Source organism: Gaeumannomyces tritici, assembly GCF_000145635.1.
Source record: "Gaeumannomyces tritici R3-111a-1 unplaced genomic scaffold supercont2.1, whole genome shotgun sequence".
Lineage (NCBI taxonomy): Eukaryota > Fungi > Ascomycota > Sordariomycetes > Magnaporthales > Magnaporthaceae > Gaeumannomyces > Gaeumannomyces tritici.
The window spans coordinates 4,857,316-4,880,777 of record NW_008804545.1 but is presented as its reverse complement, the minus strand read 5'-3'; the positions used below and the strand labels follow the sequence as shown (position 1 = coordinate 4,880,777).

Sequence of the window (23,462 nt, the reverse complement as noted above, 5' to 3'; positions counted from 1 at the left end):
CTGGCCCAGCTACAAGCTCACCTGCCCCAAGCACAAGCGAGTGCACCAATACCGCCTGGACGACGGTGCCCTTCCGGTGCTCGAATAGACAGCTGGTAGCGCTACATCCACAACTTGCACGCCGCACGTGCGCTGGTTCGCACCAGCACGTCGTCTGCAGTCCCTGCTGCCACCGGCACGTCCTTCCACAGGACTCCCCGTACACACATACACACACACACACACACACACACACACCCACGCGAGGGCTTTGTCCCTCCTCTTTAGTGCTCGATGGCGAACCTTGAACCGACCCTAGGCCATGCCCAATCTGCGTCGCAATGCCACTCTCAACCTGGCCAGGGGCATGGACATATGCAGCGCCATGGCCACGACCAACAGGCCGATGGACAGCCAGGCCATCACACGCAGGGCCACAGCTACTACCACACACACCCATCCGTCTCCACATTGGCGCACCTGGATGGGGTGTCCGGCACTCGCAGTGGACCTCACCCACCGGCGATGCAGACTCATGGGTCCATGTCAATGACCCCCATGGACTCTGAACCAACGGCCGTACTGGGAGCCGCGGCTAGTCCGTTTGGAGCCTCGGGAGCTCCAGGAGGAGTCTTTGGCAACAGCGCTCACGGCATGCTCCTGGACGCAAGGGACATGCCCGGGGGGGAGGGGATGGCCGCCCACCACCACATGCAGCCGCAGCACCCACCCCAGCAGCTGCAGCAGTCTCAGCAGCAACCCCCGCAGCAGAATCACCGACAGCAACAGTTGCCGCACGCAGAGCAACATGGCCAGCTGCAGGACCAGCAGCAGCAGCAGCAGCAGCCGTCTGCACAGGATGTGCCGGATGCCGCCTCTAGCTCGACAGGGGCCGGTGCGCCATTCGGCTCGACATCCTCAGGAGCCCCCAAGCCGATTCGCAGGCGCATGCGTATGATCACGTCCTGCCTTGAGTGCCGCCGGAGGAAACTGAAATGCAACAAATCGAATCCCTGCACCAACTGCTTGAAGTTCGCGCGAGAATGCATGTATCTCGGCCCCAAGCTTGACGAGGCAAGCCAGCACCGTCTTACCGAGATAAAAGAGAAGGCGGGGGCTCTGGAGCGCCAGCTCGAACGCGACGTTGCCCGATCCACCTCCCGCGGATTCCAGCAGCAGAGAATTGTGGCGGATGACGTCGAGGACGAGTACGACGAGGAGCGGGATCTGGAGATCACCCCCATGGTCGCCTTGGACCTGACGTACGACGATCCCGATGTCGACCATACCACAGACGATATAATCGACCTGGGTATCCAGGTCGGCAGAATGCGCATCACGGAGCGGATCGGGGGTCTGAACAGGCCACGTATATCCGAGGAGATCCAGGCTGGTCTGCCGGGCGGCTCTGGGCCGCCGCCACCTGGCTTTGGCCCTCCACCACCACAGCCGCCCCGGGCCGACGGCATGTCGCAGGCCGCAGGCGCCGATGTCTCGATACCCGACTTCCTGCGGCCGGGAGAATCCTACATTCCGCCCACGAGTGGCTACTTCTTTGGCCAGCTCGGCGAGATGCCGTCTCTCCTGAGCTTCATCCCCGGCAATAAGGCTTCCGGAGACTGGCTCATGCAGCGCTACTTCGAATCGGTGCACCCTATTGCTCGGTGCGTGCACCGCCCGTCCTTTGAGATACAGTACGCTACCTTCTGGGACGACGTCCACCACGGTGTCGAGCCTCGTCCCTCGACACAGGCTGTCGTCTTCGCCGCCTGGTTTAGCGCCGTGGTCTCACTGGAAGAGAGAGCCATTCTCCACCAATTCGGGTGCACAAAGGCGGAACTGATGGGAAGGGTCAAGATCGGGACCGAATCAGCTCTGAGCAAGGCTAATTTTCTAAGAACAACTCGAGTTGAGACTCTCCAGGCCTTGGTTATGTACATGGTAAGCCGGAGGATCCCACACACAGGAAGGATTTACCTCTGTTGTTTGTTACCCTTGAAGTACCGTTGATCTGACGTTTCACCAAAACCTTGCCCAGATCCCTCTTTGCCGCGCCGAAGTGTCTAGGGCTCACTCGGTATTGGTTGGAGCAGCCGTCAGGATGGCAGAATGCATGGGCCTACACCGCGACGGCGAGGCCTACGGCCTCACACCGTTGGAGACACATGTGCGGCGGTTGATCTGGCACCAGCTCTGCTTCCTCGACGTGCGCACCTGCGAGGCCCAAGGGCCCAAGCCAGCCATCAGGAGGGAGGACTACGACACGAAGCTCCCTATCAACTGCGAAGAGGACGAGCTGACCAAGGCTGTGGTGCCACCCGAGTCGGCTGAGAGGTGGACCTCGACTCTGCTTCCGTTGATGCGGTTCGAGATCAACGAGATGATGCGCAACATCTGGATGGACCGGCGAAGGCTCGAGATCCGCAAGACGACGGTGACGGCGGTGCTGTCCAAAATCGAGAATTTCCGGAAGCGCATGCTGGACAAGTACGAACGCTACCTGGATGACCGCGTTCCGATCCAGCGGTACGCCAAGTTGGTGATGCACCTGCTCATGTACCGACTGTACGCAATGATACTGCATCCATACCACTCGAACACAATGAACCCGATGCCGCCCCGGCTCAACAGCGTGCTGATTTGGGGCGGCGTCGGCATCGTCGAGATCTCGATCCAGCTCGAAACCAATCCCGAGTTCGCCGCCTGGGCCTGGTACCTGGGTGCCTACCAGCAGTTCCAGATCGCGCTGCTGTTGGCCACCGAAATCTACTACCGGCCCCAAAATAAGGAGGGAGAGCGCATATGGGCCTGCCTCGACTACGTTTTCAACATGGACCCCAACATGAGCCGCGAGGACAAGGGCGTCTTGATCCTGCGCGAGATCGCTAGCAAGACGGCCGTCTATATGGGCATGAGGAAGATGCGGGCGCCCACAAACACCACGAGAGCAGTGCCGGATAAACACGCCATCAAGACGGAGGGCAGTGTATCGCCGCCACCAGCTGCCACAGCGCCACCCGACTCTTTCAACAAGGGAGATGCATCTCGAGGGCCGCAGCAGCAGCAACACAGCCACCACCACGCACAACAGCCTGGCTTGTCCGCAATGCAGTACCAAGCACACCCGGGCGCACAATCCGGCATGATGCAGCAAGGACAGCAACACCGACAACCCTCCCCCGGTGGCCTTTCGCCCGGCAGTCTCAAGCCCGAGCCCAACTCATCGTCGCCGTCGTCGATCATGCCCCAGCCAATGTTGGCGGGCGGAAATGACGGTACCGGCAGAGGACACGGGCTTCCGCCACAGATGCCGACGCCAATGCAGATGCAAATGCCATCCGCCGGCCCGCCCCCGAATGTCGTGTTTGCTGGCGTGTCAAATGGTGAGGTGCTCTGGAGCCTGCCGCCACAGAACGCAGACAGCCCCGAAGGCAGCAGCGATGGCGGCAGTGTTGTTGGCTATTCTCAGCGACATGGGGGCGCCGCAGGTCCTCCTGGCTCCGGGCAGCAGATTGATTGGGTACGTAAATTTGCTGTCTTTTTCCTTGTGCCATTCTGCTCTTTCTTACTCGCCGTGCGTCCAACTAACCGCTCGATGCTTCTAGTCTGCATACAACGAGGACATCAACGCCATCTTCCCGACTGACCCCCAGACGGGAGAGTTTTCCCTGACTGGCTTTATGAACCCAAGTCTAGGCATGAAGTGGAATAGTTAGGCGTGCCGTGTCGTGGCCCCGAGCCGTTTGGAAGCAGGCCACGGACGAGAGAAGTGAGAGCAGAGTCGGATAAATGCATGGGCACACTGCTTTTGATCAGACCAATGGACTGCCCAGGAGGTATTGTGTGCTCACAATAGCAAGATCGGATATACCGAATAATTTGCTATTGCATGTCGTTGTTTTCTGTAGATACCGTAGAGCTGAGCTGGGCCAAAGGAACAAGCTTCAAAATTTAGAACTCGTGGTATTTCTCTGGTGGGCTCGAGGTAGATCTATCTTCTCGTCGTCATTCATAAGTCATTGTGGGTGTGGGAAGATGATACACTGACCCGGCCCGAGCGAGTAAAGAAGATCCCGAATGAAAGACGGTCAAAAAGCAAAGATTTTGCAGGCACAACATGATAGTGTATCAGATGTCGAACATGAGAGAACCAGATGTGGGGATAGTTGAGAAAAAAACAAGTCAAGGCTAGAAATAAATAGATCTTGAAGCGGAGTGGGGTGAAGCGACAAATAAGAACACGAAAATGAAAACCAGACGCGAAGACCAGAGAGGGATATCATGATGCTGAGAACCCAAGATTAACCCAAATTTGAAATAACCCATAACCCCCCTTCGTCCATTAATCCATCCAAAGTGTATGCAGGGGCGAAACTGTATCGTCCGTCCTAGACCCGGAAAAGTCCCTCCCAAGTGATTAAAATATTGTTCGTCAGCGCCGGTCGTTATTGTACTTTTGCTTCTTTTTCTCATAAGTTGCTCTCTCTCCTCGTCTCGTCATTTCCAATTATTAACTCGAAGTATCTTCTCTAGAACCCACCCTCGAGCGGCTCAGCATCTGGCATGCTGAGGGTGCTCCTGATGGTGGGGGGTGCCGAGATAGGAGAGGTGTTACGGCCAAGCAGGCTCGCGCCACCGGCATCGGAGCTGGGTGTGAGGAGGCGGCCTCCACCGCGCCTGCTGGAGCCCGAGGGCCTGGAGATGAGCACTTGTGCGGGGTGGACAACAACCTCATCGTCGCCGCGGCCTTGGTCGTCGCCCTTGCGAACGACGAGTGGGAAGAGCACGATGCGAACGGTGGAGCTGTCGGCTTCGAGCTCCTGGCCCTTGGTAGTGTCGGCAGAGCGCTCGTGCATCATGGTGGCGTTGAATGGGACTGTGGCGGCCAGGTCTCCGTTGGCGTCGTATTCTGGCTGCAGCGGCGGCAGCATGACATACTCGGCGCGCTGAGTGCGCATCTCGACCGCCAGGTCGACGGCTTCGCGCATTACGCGGCGCAGCTGAGATTGGATCTGGTCCTCGAGGTTGGAGGGCGGCGGCAAGATCATGGACAAGGTCTGCAGCACAGCCTGTACGACAGCCTCTGTGTCCTGTTCCTTCTGGTCGCGGAAGGAGGTGCGACGGGCAAGAAGGGTCAGGGTGACGGCGCGCCACTGGCGAACGGCGTGGGGCGGGCCGACCTCGAGGAGGTGTTTCTCAAGCGACTTGAGTTTCTGGCGCTGCTCGCGGTCCATGCCGAAGAGGTAGCGGGTGAAGACAAACTCCCAGATCATGGACATGGTCATGGACATGAAGATGTCACGGCGGCGCACACGGTCGCGGAGGTAGTTGTCGACATCGGAGCCGTCGAGCACGGAATTGTCGAGACGATCGATGATCTTCTCGTCGTTGATCTCGCCCGTCAGGCGGCAGGCGCGCATGTCGGAGAACTTGGAGAAGCGCAGGACCCACTGCTGGACATGAGAGCATAGCTGCTGGCAGCGGTGGTCGAAGTAATCGATGTCGTGGGCGACGAGGAAGTCGCCGTCGAGGCCCTTGGTGGCGAGGATCTGGCGCTGCAGCTCACGAATCTGCTGCTTGGCCTCCTCGAGCTCGGCGCGCAGGCGTGCAATCTCAAGGTCTTTCTCGGCCAGGAGCTTGTGGGGCGGGGGAGGAGTAGTACCGCTGCCGCTGGCCCTGCGCACCTCCTCGAGCTCGCGCGCAGTGTCGGCGTGCTGAGCCTCGAGCAGGCGGTAGCGGTCATCACGGTTGAGGGCTGTCTGGGAGATGGCGCTGTGCAGGCCCTCGTTGATCTCGGTCAGGCGGGCGAGCTCGTCGGTAAGGAACTTGACGGAGCGCTTGAGCGCGTCGATCTGATCGTCGCGATCGGCCAGGGCGCCCGCCGTCTTGTGGGTTTGTGCCTGCTCTGCCTGGGCGCGCGCCTCGTGCAGCGAGCGGTTCTCGGCCGACAGCTGCTCGACTCGGGCCTCGAGCTCGATGACTTGCATGCTCTGGCGGCGGCGCATGCTGTGGGGCCTGGTAGGGGAGCGAGGGGAGCCGATGCGGCCCTCTCCATAGCCATCCTGGGCGACGATTGCGCGTGTCAGCAGCGGTGAGGGATTGATGGGGCAAAGGCAATGGATGGAGAGAGGGCGATTGGGGGATCGATGGTCGGAATTGACGGAATGGGATGGAACAATCAAAAGAAAACTCACATAGACGTCGGCCATTTCTCTGGCGCGGACACGGCCTTCATTGGCGATCGGGGTGCTGTTGTTGTTTGCGCTGGCAGGCGCGTCGGGGCTGCTGAGGGTCGCAGCTGCTGCAAGTCCAAGTGCAGCAACAGCAGCGGCGGCAGCAGCAGCAGCATTGGCAGGAGCAGCCACTGTTGCATCTGCAGCCCCAACAGTCCCAGCCCCCCTGGTGGCCACATCCTTGTCGGCTGTGCTGTCGGTGGGTCGGGGCTGGGGCTGGTGGCCAACCACGCCGCGGAGCTGGTTGATGGATCGAAGGTCGCCGCTCATTCGTCTGTCGGCCCGCCGAAGTGGGGGCGTGTTCCCAACGGACCGAAGGCTGACTGGGCTTTCCGGCAGCGGGCTGATGCTGAGCGCCAGATCGGGCGTGCGTCGTCGCGCAACGCTGGTGTTAGACATGGCGCGTTGCCCCGAGCCGCCGTAGTACTGCACGCCACCATACGGGCGCTGCCCCGCCAGTGGCGAGGCTGGCGACATGCGTCTGGACAGGATGCTGTGGTCTGACCCTCGCCGATCTTCCGCTGGTGTCTGCGGCGCCCGCTCTCTCGCCGCCGTCGCCATGATCGCCGTCGGTATCGAACCGCTCCCCAGCTGCTCTCTGTAAGAGCCTCGCTTTCTGTCGCTCAGGCTACCCCCACTACTCACACTGCTTCCACTGCCCTGCTTCTGAGGCTCTGGGTTGGGCTGCTGCGGCTCTGTCCCCCGCAGTCGCGGCGTGTCTGTCTCTTTAAGCTCCCGCGTTGCCTCGTCCTTGAGTGGCGACAGACGTCTCCTGCTTGGGTCCCCAATCGGCGTGCTTGGTGCAGCAGTTGGGGACAACCTTCTTGTAGCGTCAGGGCTGAACCCGCCAACGTCTCGCACTTGCGTCAAGCCCTCTGGCCAGTCTCGCAGGTGAACTCCGCTGTCACGAACCCGAGTTTCCTGCCGTTCGGTCCGGGCACGGCCAAAGGCCGCAAGCGGAGAGTCCGCTGCATACCCGCTGTCCCTATCCACATCCCGTGGACCTCTCTTGTTCCTCCTCTTGCTCTTATGCTTTGTCGGCTCATGCGTCCCGTCGTCCTCTTCCAGCACCGGCTCCAGCGTTCGCGAGGGTGTCCTTCTCAGATCTTGTATGTCGTGGATACCGGGTCCCACAGTGCCAGCTGGCGTCTGTTGCTGACCCGTTGGTAGCCTTGGTGAAGGCAAGAACTTCGATTCGGACTCGAGAGCGGGCGATGTTCTTGGTGTCAAGTCCGTTGGTGACTCCGTGAGCGGGACGCGCTCTGGGAACTTCTCCTCGACCCCAAGCATAGGGCTGCCACCAAAATCGGAGAGCATGTCTCTGTGCAGCATTGTACCTCCCCGCCTGCCGTTCTCATCCAAGCCCCTATCCGTTGTCGTGGACAAAAAGCTTCGTGTGGAGTCCCTAGGATCCACGTCCATTGCTACCCTCGACTCCTCACCAACGTCGTCCGCACCCTGGACACCCTCAGCAGTGCTCACACTGCCTCTTGGGCTTTCACCAGCAGACTGCTCAGCCATCTTCCGGAAGCTCACCGAATTCCGGTCACCCCTTGAAATCTCCATTGGTTGTTTGAGCTTCGCTTCCCCCAGAGCTGTATTGTCGTCGTCGCGGTCCATTCGTGGATCGATGATCTTGGGCTTCTTGTACTTTGTCTTTTTGGAACCGACGGAACTCTTGGTCAGCGCAGCTACGCCAGCGCCTACCACGGCCGCGGTGACTGCCGTGTTGATGGAAATGTCGTTGGGTGGGCTTGCGGGCTCCGGAGGCGCGTCAGCTAGCCTGTTGCCATCTCGGATTGGCCCAGCTTGTTCCTTTGCGGCGGTGCATGATGGCGGGTTATCGTCCGTTGAGTGCTGGCTGCTTGTTTTGTTGTCGAGAGACGGCTTGGTATCCATCCCGCTTTTGAGGTCTTGCGGGCTGATCACAGGGCTATCGGTCTGGGCGGTTAGAAGCCTTGGTATGTGCCCGTCCTTGAGAAATGCATCGGACCCCTCCCGCGTCATCAAGTAAAGGCCCTTCGACGGGGGGCTGGGAGGAAGATAGTCTGCCTCTTTTCTCATGGGCTCGAGGTCCTCCGAAACGACTGGGTGGACCTCGAGCGCGGTGTCCGAAGGCTGAATAGTGAGAGGAAGCGGTGCCGCATCGGGTTCCATGTTGAAGTAGCCTTCCTCTCCACCTGCGGCCTTGTGAATCTCAACGATCGAGGCTTGAGGCTGAGAACCAGAAATCGCACTCTTGGAGTCAGGGCTGCTGATCAAAGATTGCTCGGCTTCCAGTGCGTTGTCGTGGGACTTCTCTCGTTTGGATTCCTCCGACTTCGTGGGCGTCAACGTGACAGCTTCCGCGAGCCCAACGTCTGCTGGGGCTTTGCTTGGCTTTGCCGCGCCCGTCTCCGTCTGTTGCTCAGTCACCGGGATACCGACACTACCTGAAAGACCGCCGAGCCCGTCGTCTTGCTGTTTCGTGAGCGCAAATTCGAAACTCGTAAGATTTCCGGTTATCATCTTACCTTTTTTAGACCTCTTTGCCGCGATCTTGGGAAGTTCCTTGTGTACTCCGGTAGCCTGGGCATCTAGGGCATTGATCTCCCCAGATGCTCCCCTGTCACTCATCTGGGCTGTGCTGCTTTGGGTCTGGGCTGTGGGATCCGCTTGGAAGCTGGCAGAAGACTCCATCCTTGAAAACTTGTCTGCATGTGGCTCTTGTGTGGGTGCCTCGGGGAGGGCATGGCCAGAAGCAGCAGGCTCTGTAGAAGGTGGGCTGAGCACAAGAGTATCGACGATGGCCGGAGGCGGGGCCCGAGTGTCGTGGGACACAGATAGCGTGGTGGCATCATGAACTGCGGGCTGGGGTTCGGGGATATTTTGCACAGGAGCAGCCACCATGTCCAATGACTTGTCCTTTTCTGACTCCTTGGCGGCCACTGACGTCGACGCGTCATCAGGCGTGGAATCCGATGGTATCAGTACTGCCGCCCCCAGAGCGAGAGCCGCGGCTGTAGCGTCTGCGCTCAAGTCGCTCCTGAGCATCGCCGAAGGTTCGGAATTCAGCACTTCGCGGGTGGAATCCGGTCCTGCGGTTGATGGAGCAGGGTCGCTGCTGGAATGCACCTGTTCGGTGGTATCATCAACGAGGCATGCGCTTCGGTCTGGCGCCGCGCACGTATCCGAGGGGTCATCTGTCCTGGGCTCGGTCAGAGCCCCGCCTGCGGATGATTGTGGGGAGTCGGCCGCCGGATGAGAAGAGGTATTGTCGGCAGAGTCCTCGAAGTGAACCTTTGCGTCCGTCGTGATTGCAGTGCCCGCAGGGACTTCTGGAGGAGACTCCTCCTTGGTTGCAGTAGGCAGATTGAGGAGGCCCTCTCCTTCTGTGGCGTCTTCCGGGGGTTCCACTACAGTTTTCTCGCGCTCAACCGTCTCTGGCGGTGCATCTTCGGGCACAGTGGGGGGAGAAGAATCTTCAAGAGGACGCTGGACATCAGCCTGATCCTTGAGCGGAGTCTCAAAGGATGTGATTTCAACTGGAGGCTCAGTGGGTGTTGCTGTTGATGATTCTAGGCCAACCTCGCTGGCTAGCACAACAGGGACCACATCCAGAGCTCCAGCCTGAGCTCTTGTCGCAAGCTCGGCGGAAGTTGCAGGCTCGTCCTGGGAGGCATCTGGTGGAAGATCTTCGGGAAGTTCGACAATAGGCTCAAGTTGGTGTTTGACAGCATTCGAGGTGGGCGACCGCATGGGCGCAGGGTCGCTGCTCGAGGCGGAAGATTCGGTAGAGATTTCAGTGTCCTGAGGTGTGAAGACAGCTGGCTGGATAGAGGGTTCAGCATTGATCGTCTCCTGCGGCTCTAGCGCATCATGAGCCGGCACCGCGTCGACCTCAGCTGCAGGCTCCATGGCCGTATCAGAGGCATGTTCCGTGGCCATGTGGGTCTTGAGCCCCAAGTTGTCGAGCTCGGAAGCACTCGGCGGAGTGCTCGGCAGCTCAGCATGAGAAATTTCCGAGCTCGGCGGTGGCTCTATGGGTGATGGGTTTGGAGGCTCATTGGCATCAGACGGTGGAGCCTCGTCGTGCGGCACCTCGGTATCGACAATCGGAGACAATGGAACGCTGTCGGCCGCCGAAGTGGGAGCGTGCAAGGGTTGTCCGGTCTCTGAGGGCTCTGGCAACCCTAGTTCCGCTTGTGCTGCAACATCGGCTTCCACATCGGGCACTGCAGGACCCGAGCTGGCCAGTTGTGACGTGCTCTCAGCTTCTTGCTGCTGCGGATTTCTTTGCTTGTTCTTTTGAGCTTGTTTAGTAGGAGTATCCCACGTAACTTCGAGCGCGGGGGGCTGCTCAGTGGTGCCTGGGGCCGACACCGACACGGACAGTTCCTCTGGAGTTGCATCAGGAACCACAACAGGTTCACTGACGACAACACGCAGGTCTTCTGTACTAGAGCCTATGGTCTCGGACAGCAGTGGTGCCTCAGGGTCGGGGAAGGTGATACCTTGCTTCTTCAATCTCTTCTTTTGTTTCTTGGAGAGCTTGACAGGTGAAAGGTCGGTGGCCTGTGTGGATTGCTGGGAGTCCTCCTGGGACGAAGATGGAGGGATATCCAAGACGGGTAAAGCTTCCCCGACAGCTTCATCGGCGTCAGTCTTGCTCGGTGGCGGCTTCAGTGGCCGCTCCTCATCCTTGGGCTTTGCGGCCAAGGGATGGATGGTATCGATCAAATGTTCTTCAAGCACTGGGCCATTGTCGCTCGTCTCGGCTTCTGCGGTATCGTCCTTGGCCGGTTCAATAAGGTCAGGAGTCTCAGGACCGCCGAGAGGCTGACCGAGACTTCCGCTCGGGACAGTACCATCGTCCGCAGAGTCGGCAGCGGGGGTTTCGATAGACCTCTCAGGGCCTTGAGGAATGGCCACTTCAGTGTGGGTGCGATTGTCGTCGACTTCACCGTTGGTCGCGAGCCTTTCCGCCAAGCTCCTGAGCTCCGACGGCGCAAGCGCAGATTCACATTGCGATTGATGGGCGGGATCACCAGGTGACAACTCAGACAGCCCTTCTACAGCCTGGAAAGTTGGCTCGACCTCAGGGTCCAGAGGTTCAGGGGCAGAGGCGGCCAGTGCATCTGTGGCGTGATCGGCGGCGCCCTTGGGTGAATCTGGGATGTTTTTGCTCGACTCTTGTGGCTCGCCAGCAGAGGACTCATCCAAAGCTGCTTCGTTATTCTTGATATTGTTGCTGTCAGGGTCCTTGCCGTCGATATTGGTGTGCTGAACTTTGAAACCAGCATACTGTGGCTCGACTATGGTCTCCGAGTCGCAGGTTGCTGGCGCGTCATCCGGAATTTCGATGGGGGATTCCAGGTCGGCGACGGCCTTGCTCTGCTCGACAGGAGGAGCGGCATCATCTAGAGATTCGGAGGTCCCCTGCTTCTTTCTCTTTTTGCCCTTCTTGGGCTTCGTTCCAGGTGTGGTCTCCGGTGAAGCAAGCTCGGGGACATGGTCGGCGAGAACAAGGCCGGAAGGCTCCGGCCGGAAGTCATTGAGTGGCGTCGCCGGCCGATGATCATCGACATTGCCCTCTCCCGGGTGGCGGGTCTGTGCGGCCTCGGTGTGCTCGAGAGACGTAGGCTGTTCCGGCGCCTGAACATACGTGATCTCGGCCGGCGCAGGCACAGAAGTCTGGAGTCCCGTATTCGCGGCCGGTGCTGTTTCTGTAGCCGGATCCGCGCGCGCCGAGACTTCTTCTGATGGGGCGTTGTGGGCCTCCTCAGTTCCGGTCGGGGCGGGCTCATCAAGACCAGACAGATGCTCGGCATTGTCGGGCCCGGCAGGCGCATTTTCGGCATGGCGACGCGGGCTGCTGGGCTGCTGCAGGTCCGCACTGCTACCAAGAGCAGGGGTATGTGCAGAGGCAGTGTGCTCGATAGTCTCAACCGCCGGAGCATCAGTAGCGGCGGAAGACGGTGCCAGGGCCGTGGGTGGGTCCGGTAGCAATGAAGTAGCGGTGTCGGCAGCGGGCAACGGTTGCGTGTCTGGCCACGTTTGCTCGGCTATCTCGGGCTGTAGTGACCCCTCAATGGGCCCGCCCGTCTCCACACCTGCTTCACCCACGCCTGAGGGGCCGCGAGCTTCTGCTGCGTCGATAGCAGGGCCTGGCTGTGCCGCCCCGACATGCCACTCCGCGACCCCCTCGGCAGGGGTGGGCGAGTCTGTAGGCGTCGAGTTACCGGTCTTCTGGGCCTCGGGGGAACCCTGTCCATCCTGACCGCTTGCTAGTAGCACCCCGGCTCCCACGCCGGCCGCGGCTGCAGAAGCCAGCGCATCAGCACCAAAGAGGCTAGCCGAGTCCCGTCTAGTGCCCGAATCCCCTGCTGTCACATCGCGAGCCCCGGATTTAGGCAGCGGCGGGGTTGTCTCGATCGTCTTGGAAGCGCCTGGGGAGCCAGCCTGAGAGCCCATTTGGTCAATTGATCGTGTGGAGTCGACCTCGGCGACCGATGCCAGAGAAACCGTTGCTTCTGGATTCGCTAATGTGTCTACATCTTTCCAGGCGCCCACATCATGCGGGGAGCCGGCGTCAACAGTGCTCGGTGTCTCATGCACCAGAGACCCATCCGGCTGCGATGCTACCTCTTCAGACTCCGCAGCCGCACTCTTCATTCCCCTATTCTGCTTTTTGCCGGGCTCGGTGGGGCTAGAGGGGCCCGTGGTAGTCGATGGCTCATCATGAAGCGACACCTCTGCTGGCGCCACTAGATGGCCTGGGGCGGGTTCTTCTGGCATGCTTCCAGGGCTCGTCGGGAGTTCTCGTTGCTTCTCTTGGGCATCCCCGGCGGGTATTTGTGATCGTTCCTGGGAAAACATGTCGGGCTCTTGCTGTACTTCGTCAGGTCGTGACGTGGGCGCTTCTGGCATCTGTTCGCGATTGGGCTCTTCCTCCATATCATGCGAAAGAGGCGAGAGGTCCTGTGAAGATTGAGTGGCTAGAGTTTCAGATACACCTTGCTTGCCGCTTGTCTCTTGCTTTTCGTCACCAGAGAGACTTTCTGGCTGGCCATCGACGACCGGTGTGTCAACAACCTGGTCACCAGAGCTGTGGGCCGCTTCTCGTTCTTCAGATGAAATCTGAGCGTCGGTGATCTCAATCTCTGAATCTGACACGGTCGATTCCACTGAGATTGGGTTGTCGTCAGGCGCAGGAACAAGTGTGATCTCTGCATGCTCAGTCCCTACAGCTGAAGTGGAAGGCTCGACTGGGGTGAGAGGCTCGATACCGGTGACCCGAATCTCCGACTCCGCCACTTCCAGCAGCGCGACTGCGAGGTTACCTTCGCTCCCCTCCTCGTTTCCGGTACTCGCAGTGTGGGACGATGGAAGGCTGTCGGCCGCGAGGACTGTATCCTTCGACACCAAAAGCTCTTGTGTAAGGGTTTCTTGGTCTTGAGGACTCAAGCTCTCTTGGGCAGGCGTGTCTTTGTCATCTGGCGGCGAGGACTTGTCGGTGTGCTCGGCCGACTCCGGTGTGATTAGAGGAATGGAATTGGAAGTCTCGGTCACGTCTGCGCTTGCGGAGGATGTTTCATTGACGGGACGCTCAAGAGCGTTGTCCTGCGCTCCTGACAGGACAGCTTCGGTAACAGAGTGGTCAGGCTCCGTCAGATTCAGAACAGTGTCGCCTTCAACGGTGGGTGGAGTGGTTTTGCCCATGCTCTTCTTGACTTTCTTTTCCATGTTAGTCCACGTGGTTTGTTCCAAGTCTGCAGGCTCTTCCTCGAGAGCGACCGGGTCGTTCAATAGTGCCACTTCCGACTTGTGCTCCTTGTCCTTGTCCTTGTCGATGTGGGCTTCAGGAACGATGTCAGGAGCATCCGCCAAGTGAATCCTGGCGACAGTGTTTGCATCCGTAATTCCAGGTGGCGACATCGGTTTAGCATCGCCGTCCTCAGCAGTCAGCAGCTGCGGAAGAGAGTCTGTTCCTGTGACATCTCGGATGTGCGCCACGTCCTTGAATCCGATGCCCAGACCCATGACTACTGGCGCAGACGTGGGAGAAGGCTGGATAAGACCAGCTTCCGCATGTTGATCATGTACCAAAGACTTTGACCGGGGTGGAGAGGATCGCTCTGCCATGGGACCGGGACTATGTGCAGCCGAGCGGAATAGCTGCGAGTTTGCATCCTCAAACGTGTCGTTCGATCCGGCATCGCTTTGCGACAAGAAGCTCTGCGACATGATGTCGGCCGGATGGAGGCCCCGCTCGGCCTTGGGGGTGTTTTCTTCGGAGCCTAAACTCTCTGGGGCTGAGCGGAAGGTATCGGAAATGGACGTATCCAGGCGCAATAGCCCACCAAAGCCGGTGTTGCCCTGGTCAAAGTAGTCGGCGTCGCGCTCGCTGGGGCTGAAGAACTCAGAGGCAGGCGATTCCAAGTCGGACGTGGGCTCGCTGGGCGGCAGCTCGGGCAGCCGCTGTTCAGACTCGGCCTGCGTGCCTGACCTCACATGCTCTGGGAGATAGAGGGGCTTGATTTCGCGGCTCATGCCCCACGACATTGGCCGTGTGAACCTCTTCGTCGCACTCCCAGGCTCTGGGGATGGCGCGGCCAACGGCGGCTGTATGGGGGACGTCTTGATGTTGGGAGATGACGGCGCCGACCGGAGGCGGAACTGAAGAGGAATCGCAGTGTTGCTAGGCGACCTAGTATGGGAGATTTCAAGAACACTCCGACGGCGCGAAGCCAATTTCTGTTTCATCATATCCCGCTCTTGCTGCGGAGGCGTCTGAGGGCGGCTTTCTGGCAGAGGAGGCAACTCATCGTTGAGATCGGGCTCGACTGGCGAGGCAGGCCGACTAGGAGGCAATGGCAGCAGATCGCCGAATTGAGGGTCGATGGCAGGCTTTATTGCCCGTGCAACGATCTCTGGGTCGAGCTGGCCTGCCTCTGCGGAAGGATCCTCGAGAGAACCGTCGGGCTCGACAATGTCCTGGACTGCCTCATCAACAGTGTGCTCGACTGGGCCCTCGGCCGGCGCCTGGCTCACTGCCTGGTCGTCCGCCGGGGCTTCCGCCGATGGGGGAGTAGTGGGGGAGGTGGCATTAGAGGGGGTGGCATTCACGCGCGACGCGGAGCTGAAAATCGCAGCCACACCCGCCAAGCCGGCACCAGCGCCAATGGTGCCGGCTTTAGCTAAAAAAGAAGGCTTCTTGTCGCCGCCCGGTACTGTTTTCACAGGGTCCTCTGTGAAACCTTTGAAGAAGCTGAAGAAACCCCCTCCTCCCATCTGTCTCGCCTTGCTGCTTGGTCCGCCTGGCGATGGCTCGTTCAGCTTCGTCTCGAACGCCTGTTTGCCGCCGACGTTGTTGGAAGGGTGCTCTGAAGCGTCTTCAACGGGTGTGCGGCCCGATTCAGCTGAAGCCATGTCGCGCTGCGCAGCTTCATCCAGCGGATAGTCTTTATCGGGAGGCTCCCCGTCTGGATGTCCCTCTTTGTCTCCAGGAGTATCGAAAGCCACGGTCAGATCCTCTTCAGGTCGTCCCTTCTCAGCCTTTTCTACTTCATCGAGAATCTCTGATCGGTCAGTCGTGCCCGGGTCTAGTGCGTTGTCAGGGGCAGACGTGGTAAGCTCGGTCACCGTCGCCGGGGCAGCGGGGACAGCCGCGTTCGCATCCGGGGCAAGCGTTGCGGTCCCAGAGGCAGCGGCCGAGGCATCAGAAGTAGGCACTGCAGCCTCAGGAGCGGCTGGAGCAGCCTCAAAACCAGCTGTTGAGGCGTCATGGATATCCATCGAGGTGTCGGGAGCAGCCGCGAAGACCTCTGTAACAGCTGCTAATGTCGCAGGAGTGGCCAGGGCAGCCTCAGGGGCAGACGCTACATCCTCAGAAGAAATCACTACACCCTCAGAAGCAGCCATCGAGGCATCGGGAGCAGCCGAGGCAGCATCAGAAGTGTCCATCTCCACAGCCTGAGACGCCATAAGTGCCTCGGAAGAGCCGTCCAAGTCGGTGGGCCTCCTCTCACCCAAGGGCGAGTGTTCACGAGTCTCAACCCACGAGGCTGCCTTCTTGCTCTTCTTCGACTTCTTCGACTTCTTCTTGGACGGAGTCGTCGGGGCAGTAGGCGGCTCAGTCTCAATAGCGTCGATGGTTTCGACGCCTATAGCCACAGGCTTATCCTCTTCGACCACGGTCTGTGACAAATCCGCCTCTAATTGCGTCTGCGGCTTGTCACTATCGGTCTCGGTCTGCAGCTTATCGTTGTAGGCCTGCAGGTTGTCATTGTCGACCTCGGTCGGAAGCGTGTGAAGCCTGTCATTGCCCGCCTCGATCTGCGGCTTCTCATCGGGGGCACAATTCTGCCCGTCACCGGCGGCCTCAATCTGAGGCAGCTCCCTGTCGGCCTCGGTCTGAGGCTGGTCACTGCCGGTCTCGATATGGAGCCTATCGTTGCTGTCCTCGATCTGAAGCTCCCTACTGCCAGTCTCAGTCTGAAGCTCGTCAATGTCGGTCTCAGTCGGAAGCTTGTCACTGTCGATCTCGGTCTGGAGCTTGTCATTGTTGGCCTCGGGCTCCGGGTTGTCCTTGTCGCCCCCCATTCCCGAGTCTACCTGCCCGACAGCGGACGCCACCACGGCGGGCTCATCTTCCTTTAATGCAGCAAGAGCCGCCTTTCTGGCCTTTTTCGCCTTCTCCTTGGAGAGGGGGGATGCTGGTAGGTCCACGGCCTCGGTTTGCGGCTTTTCTGCATCGACCGAAGGCTCGCTTGCGGGGGTGGTGGCTTCAGTCCGAATGTCGGCTTCGGCACTGGTCGCTGCCTCGGCCGGCTCTCGCGACGACGAGATATCTTGATTGTCAAGACCGCCTAGTCGAGGTGATCCAACAACGGTCTCGACCTCTTCTAATTTCGAGGGAGTCTTCTCATCCTTCCTTTTAGTGGGGGTAGTGGGTGGAGACTCAAAGCTAGAATCGGCCACACGGGCACCTTTATCACCTAGCTGGGGTGATAGAGCAATGGACTCCACATCGTCTAGTCTCGAGGGAGATGGCTCTGCGTTATCTCCCTTCTCCCCTGTCGGCGTCGCTGGTTGGCATTCCGAAGACTGATCGTCCGCAACTTCAGTTTCCGCTGCGACAGCGTCAGGAGCAAGCGTAAGGTCGGGAACGTTAGGAGTTTCGGTAGTCTCATGTCTCACAGGGTCCTCGGGGGGCTTTGCAGACTCAGCAGCCTGGACAGCCTGGGCAAACCCGGCAAGCGCGACAGCCTCGAAAGAGTCGTCAGCCTCGACAGCCTCGGCAGGCGCAACAGGGTCGGCAGCCTCGACAGCCTCGACAGGCTCATCAACCTGTGAGGGTTGCGCGGGTTCGATGATCGCGGCAGCCTCGACAGCCTCAACAGCCTGCGAGGGCTGCGCCGGTTCCATGATCTCGGCAGCTTGGAATTCCTCCGGAGCCTCCGTGGGCAAACTTGTCGGCTCGACTGGCTCATCAACAAATGTCGTCATATATGGCAGATGTTCCGACGGCGTAGCCCCAGTGGACTCCACAACCGTGGCGACAATGGGCTCCGAAGCAGTTCCAGGGAGCTCCGGGGAGGCATTTTCGATAAGCTCTGCAGCCACGGCTTGTTCGACCTCTGGATAATCAAACTCGCGTTCGACAGGGATCTCTGGGCCCGACTGCTCAGTAGCAGCCTTCTTCGACTTTTTGCTCCTCTTCTTCTTGGATGTCCGTGGGGACGCCGGCGGCTCCAGCTCGCGCTGAGAGTCAGCAGAGAAAGAAACAGATGGGTCAGTAAAATCCCCAGTCGCTAATGGCTGTGCATGAGGCACGGCAACGACCTCGACAGGCGCCGCCTCAGACACTGCGGATGAACGCTCCGTCGCAACCTCGGGGTGGACGGCCCCGCTCTGGAAAACGGGATCGGAATCGAGGGACCGTGTTACTTTCTCCAGCCCCGTTTCCGAGGTCTTGGGACTTGACTGATGCTCAGGCTCAGATTCAACAGGAGCTGAGAGCTCAGGTTCAGCTTTAGGCCCAGCTGCGCTCTCGGTTTCTGATGCAGTCTCCTCTGCAATTGTTGGTAACAAGACTCTGGGATCAGGACCCAACTGGTCGTCACCCCATGTCGAATAGCCGATTTCTTCCGCGGGGAGCCCCTTTGTCAACTCCGCCTGCGACTCGAGCTCGAAGGCAGGCAGGGTTTCTTTGTGGAATGCGGTTGGGACATCATGCACCACCGCAGTCCATGCTGCAATCACCTCTGGGGTTGGTTCCATGTTCGTCCGTACCGCTGCGCCGCTGCTCTTCTTGCACTCCAGTAAAGGGGTGAGAGCTCCGAAGTCATCATCGGCCATTTCCTTTCTCTCTTGCGCAGATGGCTGTGAGGTTGGATCTTGAGTGGAAGCAGCGACCTCGCGAGAAAAATCCATGGGTTCGATCTCGCCCAGCTTGTGGATCGTATCAGTTGCTGCATGCCATTCATCCGCCGGATGGACATCGGCCGGTTCGGACTTTTCGATCTTGTCAACCAACGTGGACTCGCCCTCTACCAGAAACGGGGCGGAACCGCCTCCAATCTCTCTGGCAGAGATGTCGGGGGGGCCTTGGTCCACAAGTCTAGAGGTTTCTTGTTGCTGTGCTGCCCGCTGCCTCTCTCGTCTCCGCCGCTCATTCCTAGCCGACCGGCGACGGGTACCAGGGTCATCAACCAATGAACCCGTCTCGGAAGGTGAAAAGTCGCTCACGGAGTCAAATGTTGATGAGGGTGGAGATGGGCCTTGTTCACGAGATGAATCAAGATCATTGGCCACCTCAAAACGCGGATCACGGTAGGAGTCGCTCAGAGGCTCCCTTGAGCCAGAAGGCGACTCTCGCATTCGGTACTGTGGGTCATCGATGACGATATTGGGATCGAATCCGCTGTCCTCCAGACCGGCCGCAAGAGTGGCTGCGAACCCCAGGTCGCCGTCGTAGGCATCTACAGGCTGAGCAGCGAGGGCCCTCGTGGAGGTTGAGTTGGGAGCATCGGGCTGGTCATCGTCGACGGCGGCCGCGATTTCAGGATCAAATGGGCTTATGCTACGCTCAATGGCATCATGCTCGGGCAGTTCCTTGGCGCGCACCCTCGGCAGTTCCCCGGCGTCCTGCTCGGGCAGTTCCCTGGCGCCTTCGGCCTGCTTCTCCTTTTCGTTGTCGGACACGGCTTTGGCTGCAGCAGCCGCACCGGAAGCAACACCAACCCCTGTTATAGCAGCGAGGACAGCTCCCCAGCCACCCTTCCTTTTCTTCTCGGGCGCCCGGTCCTGTGTCGGCTCGGATTTGTCTTCCCACGCCGAATCTGACCCGGGTTCGTCTTGAACATGCCTGGGGGACTGGTAGGTCATGTCAGACTCACTATGCCTCGTCTGCTTCTGGCCCGAGGACTCGGTCGTGGGCGCACTGGGAGCCTCGACCACCTGGCCCCTCTGATTGAGCACTGCGGTGGGTGTAGACCGCGGCTTATCGTCGCTCCCGTCTTCAGGCTCTGGCTCCTTCGGTTCCGATCGCGACTGTTGCTTCTCGGGAGACGGCGTCGGGATAGGGGTTGGACAGACGATGTTGAGCATGGGTCGCGGGCGTTCACAAGAGGGGTCTCTGGACCAGAAAATGGGCCTCGCAGTTGAGGTGGAGAGACGCTCTTCCCGAGGCAGGCGGTACGTTGCAAGATCCTGGGGCTTGATGAAATTGTCGACCTTGACATCGGCGTTGGGGCCCTCCCAGATGCTCTTCTCCTTGCGGTGCATGTGCGGCGGCGTGACGATGCGAATGATGGGATCCTCGCCCTGGTCGTACTTGTCCATCACGGAGGAGTCTGGAGAGGCGCTGCGGGAGCGGATCGTCTCCTCCTCTATCTTCCGAGCCGCAACGGTCTGTCGATAATACTTATTGGCCTCCTCCTGCACCACGTCCGTATCCTCGGCATCTTCTCCATCCTGCGAGCGAGAGCGGCTCGGCTGCGGCTCGGCGGCCCTTGTTCCCGCGCGGCCTCGGTGGTTGTGACGTTCGAGCACAGCGGCGGCTGCCGCCATTGCTGCTTCAGGAATCGGGGCAGTTGAGCTCTCTGAAATTTCGCGAGCACGATCCGATTCTCGCCTCTCCGCATCTCGCTCAGACTTCTCGAAAGAGTCGAGGCGACTCAGACGACCACCAGATGGTTGCTGTGGGGGATCACGGGGCAGAATGAATTTGGACGTGTCGAAGTTGGCGAAGTCAGGCTCGCGCTCAACCGTTGTGACCATTGGCGTCAGAGGGCGAACGGGTGTCGCCGAACCAAGCGATGTTGGGAAGACATCATCCGTAACCTGGGCCTTAACAGGGTCAACCGATGCACCATCTGAAGGGGGTACTGAAGACCCCTGGCCCGCCACATCCCTGGCACGGCGCTCCGCTGGGTGTGAGCCGCTCGATGGGGCCGAATTCTCCGCTCGAGGTTGGACATCCCTAGATTCTCCTCCACGGCGTCGCTCCCTTTCTTCGGCGACCACAGGAGCGGGAGCTACCTCGGGCTGCTCAGTCACAGTATCCTTCCGCTTCTTGTCCTTTGGGTGCCGCTCACGTTCGCCATCACGTTCGCGGTCCAACTCTGACTGGGTGCCCTGGGTTTGCGGCTTGTCGTGTGCATTCGCACGTACTCGAGCCTCGAGCATGCGGATCTTCTCCTCCAGCTCGGCACGGCGTTTTGCGTTGTCGTCGAGTGATTTGAGAACCTCTTGGCTGTTGCGGTCACGATCACCAACATGCTCATCGTTGTCCAATGCTTCATGTCGCTTCTCCAGCTTGGCGGGAGCATCGTTCCGGTGCCGAAGATCCTTTCCGCGATCGTCCTGTGTTTGACGGCGCACCTCGTCCTTGGCGGGAGCATCGCTGCGCTGCCGAGGCTCCTTTGCACGGTCGTCCTGTGTCTGATGATGCTCCTCCCGTTTGGCGGGAGCATCACCACGGTGTCGAAGATCCTCTCCACGATCGAACGATACTTGGTGTCGCTCCTCCACTTTGGTGGGAACATCGCTGCGGTGGCGGAGATCCTCCCCACTATTAACCAGTGCTTTGTGCCGCTCCTCCACCTTGACGGGAGCATCGCTGCGGCGTCGAGGATCCTCTTCACGGCGATCCAATGCTTGCCGTGACTCCCCCACTTCAACAGGAGCATCACTGCGGCGTCGAGAATCCTCTCCCCGGCCACTCTTCTCTTCCAAGGCACCGTCCTCTCTTCTCCGGTCGCGCACATTCTTATCGTCAGAAGCCATTTTCGCCACCGCCGCCAGCCCAGCTGCGCCCACTAGCCCCCCGAGAGCTGCGCCGACGAGGGAGGAGCCGCCAGACTGCCGTTTGTGATCATCGCTTCGGCGAGACTCAGGTGCCCTATACCTGTCTGCTTCATAGACTCGGGCGGAGATGGGTGTGATGGGCTTGGGCGCCTGGATCGGAACTGGATCGGGCCGGGAACCTGAGCTTTGCTGGGGAGGCCGACCAACATCGAAGTTGTCTGGATCGGACGTGGGGGCAGGATAGACGTGCTGCATGGGACGTCCCTCCAAAGAGGCACTTTCCACTGAAGCTGTTGCCCGATGGTGTCGCGGCGAAGGACGCTCCTGGCGAGGAGAGGCGACCCCTGCTGGCCTCTTAGCGGAATCATCAAACCCGCAAGGGCTAGTGATAAGCCCCCGCAGAGAGTTATGGGGCCCAAACTTTCTGGGGTCAACGACGTTGCTCTTGTGGGAGTCCAGATGCATAGGCTTGGTCTCTGCTGGTCGGGGCGCGGGCTGGCTAAAGTTCGATGCGGGCAGGGCGGGAGAGAAGCCATAGGCCAGGGCGGGAGAGGAGCCGTAGGCCAGGCCCATGTCGACATCCTCGCTTGAGAATTCGTCCTCGGACGATGTCTCCCAGTCGGACTCGTCGTCGTCATGCTGCGGCTTAGACGAGCCGATACCCTTATCCTTGTCAGCCCGGTCTGCCGTGTTTTTACGCCGGAAGTTACTTATGGCGGTGGCGGCGGCGACAAGCTGCGACGTAGGTCGGCGACCAGCGCGGGCGAGATCCTCCTTATTCTCCTCCCTCGCCATCTTGGCCAGCTTCCGTCCGATCTCCAAGATCTCCTCGTCCGTCTTGTTCCGATGCGGCGGCGAGGGCCTCGTATGGTCGACGTGGGGCGCTCCATAGTGCTGTTGCTGTGGTGGCGGTGGCAGCTGCTGCTGCTCTTGTTGCTTATACACCTGCTCGAAGGACGGATCCCTCGAGACGTAGCCACGTCCATATGCAAGCGATTCCTCAAAGGAGGAGGAGCTCGAGTTGCCAAACTGAAGAAGCCCCTTCTTTTTCTTTTTCTTTTTCTTTTCCGCTTTCCGGCGCTGAGACTCGGGCGAAGGGCCGCTAAAGAAGGAAAAGAAGCCAACAGCTCGCGGCCGGCGGGCAGATATGTTCAGAAGCGACTCGGAGGTGGAGGATGACTCGGACAGGTCAGAGCTCGAGTCGCGGGCGCGTTGGCGCACCGGGATGGGCTGAGAGACGGCTTGCTGCGGGGAAACCTGCTGATGCGGCGAGTACGGCTGGGGAGTGTGATGTTGGGGAGGAGCGTATGGCTGGGCGAGATAATTGTGCTGGGGAGATGAGTACTGCTGCGGAGGGGGATATTGGTGTGGAGGGTATTGCTGCGCAGGAGGATATTGCTGGGGAGGATACTGCTGATACTGGGGTTGTGGCTGGTACTGCTGGTATTGCTGCTGCTGTGGTGGTGGTGGCTGCTGCTGGTATGCCGCCTGGCTAGGGGATGCCACGGTCGGCGGCGCCATGTTGTCGGCGGCGGGGGCGGCCGAAGCCGTCTCGTAGGAATGCTGTCTCGCACGCCGTCTGCGCCGGGAGCTCTCGGGACTCCGGCGCCGGTGGCGGTCCCCCATCGCGTCGGCTGGCGCTCGATTTGGTTTGTTTTGCGGTCAGGTGGCAAAACGGGGCTCGGAGTGTTCCGTCGCGCGCACCATTTGCGGCGGGAATCAAAGCTGGAGACCGTGCCGGGATGGTCAATAGCTTGCCTTTTTTCTTTGGTTTTCAGGGACTAGCGGGAGGCGCGGTCTGGAGTGTGAACGTCACCATCAACCGCGCTCCCAGCATAGCAGAACAGTGTTATTGTTCTGTAGGTATGTTTACGAGCGGAAAGGGTTGCGCGACGGGCTCCATGTCAGCCTCAATGGCAGCTCCAATTAGCAGGTTCGCAAAGAGCAAGCGGTCTG

General features: G+C 59.8%; 2 protein-coding genes across 2 annotated transcripts; one reads left to right on the top strand and one right to left on the bottom strand.

Moving 5' to 3' along the window:
• The first annotated feature begins 199 nt into the window (after positions 1-199).
• Positions 200-4,161, top strand: GGTG_01539 (fungal specific transcription factor domain-containing protein). The gene is made up of 3 exons (XM_009219306.1): positions 200-1,920; positions 2,018-3,499; positions 3,585-4,161. The coding sequence occupies exons 1-3, from the start codon at positions 274-276 to the stop codon at positions 3,693-3,695; spliced, it is 3,240 nt and encodes a 1,079-aa protein (XP_009217570.1). The 5' UTR covers positions 200-273; the 3' UTR covers positions 3,696-4,161.
• GGTG_01538 (hypothetical protein) lies at positions 3,825-23,462 on the bottom strand. Its single transcript, XM_009219305.1, has 3 exons — positions 8,726-23,462; positions 6,174-8,668; positions 3,825-6,041 (listed from the first exon to the last, which is right to left on the bottom strand). Exons 1-3 carry the CDS (start codon positions 23,130-23,132, stop codon positions 4,509-4,511), a joined length of 18,435 nt encoding a protein of 6,144 aa, XP_009217569.1. The 5' UTR covers positions 23,133-23,462; the 3' UTR covers positions 3,825-4,508.

Excerpts from the sequence above, each read along its gene's own strand:
- GGTG_01539 (XM_009219306.1), top strand. The coding sequence starts at position 274 with ATGGCGAACCTTGAACCGACCCTAGGCCATGCCCAATCTGCGTCGCAA. Across the intron at positions 1,921-2,017 it reads AGGCCTTGGTTATGTACATG|ATCCCTCTTTGCCGCGCCGA; the intron begins GTAAGCCGGAGG and ends AACCTTGCCCAG. Across the intron at positions 3,500-3,584 it reads CCGGGCAGCAGATTGATTGG|TCTGCATACAACGAGGACAT; the intron begins GTACGTAAATTT and ends CGATGCTTCTAG.
- GGTG_01538 (XM_009219305.1), bottom strand. The coding sequence starts at position 23,132 with ATGGGGGACCGCCACCGGCGCCGGAGTCCCGAGAGCTCCCGGCGCAGA. Across the intron at positions 8,669-8,725 it reads GGCAAAGAGGTCTAAAAAAG|ACGACGGGCTCGGCGGTCTT; the intron begins GTAAGATGATAA and ends CGAAACAGCAAG. Across the intron at positions 6,042-6,173 it reads GAGAAATGGCCGACGTCTAT|GATGGCTATGGAGAGGGCCG; the intron begins GTGAGTTTTCTT and ends ATCGTCGCCCAG.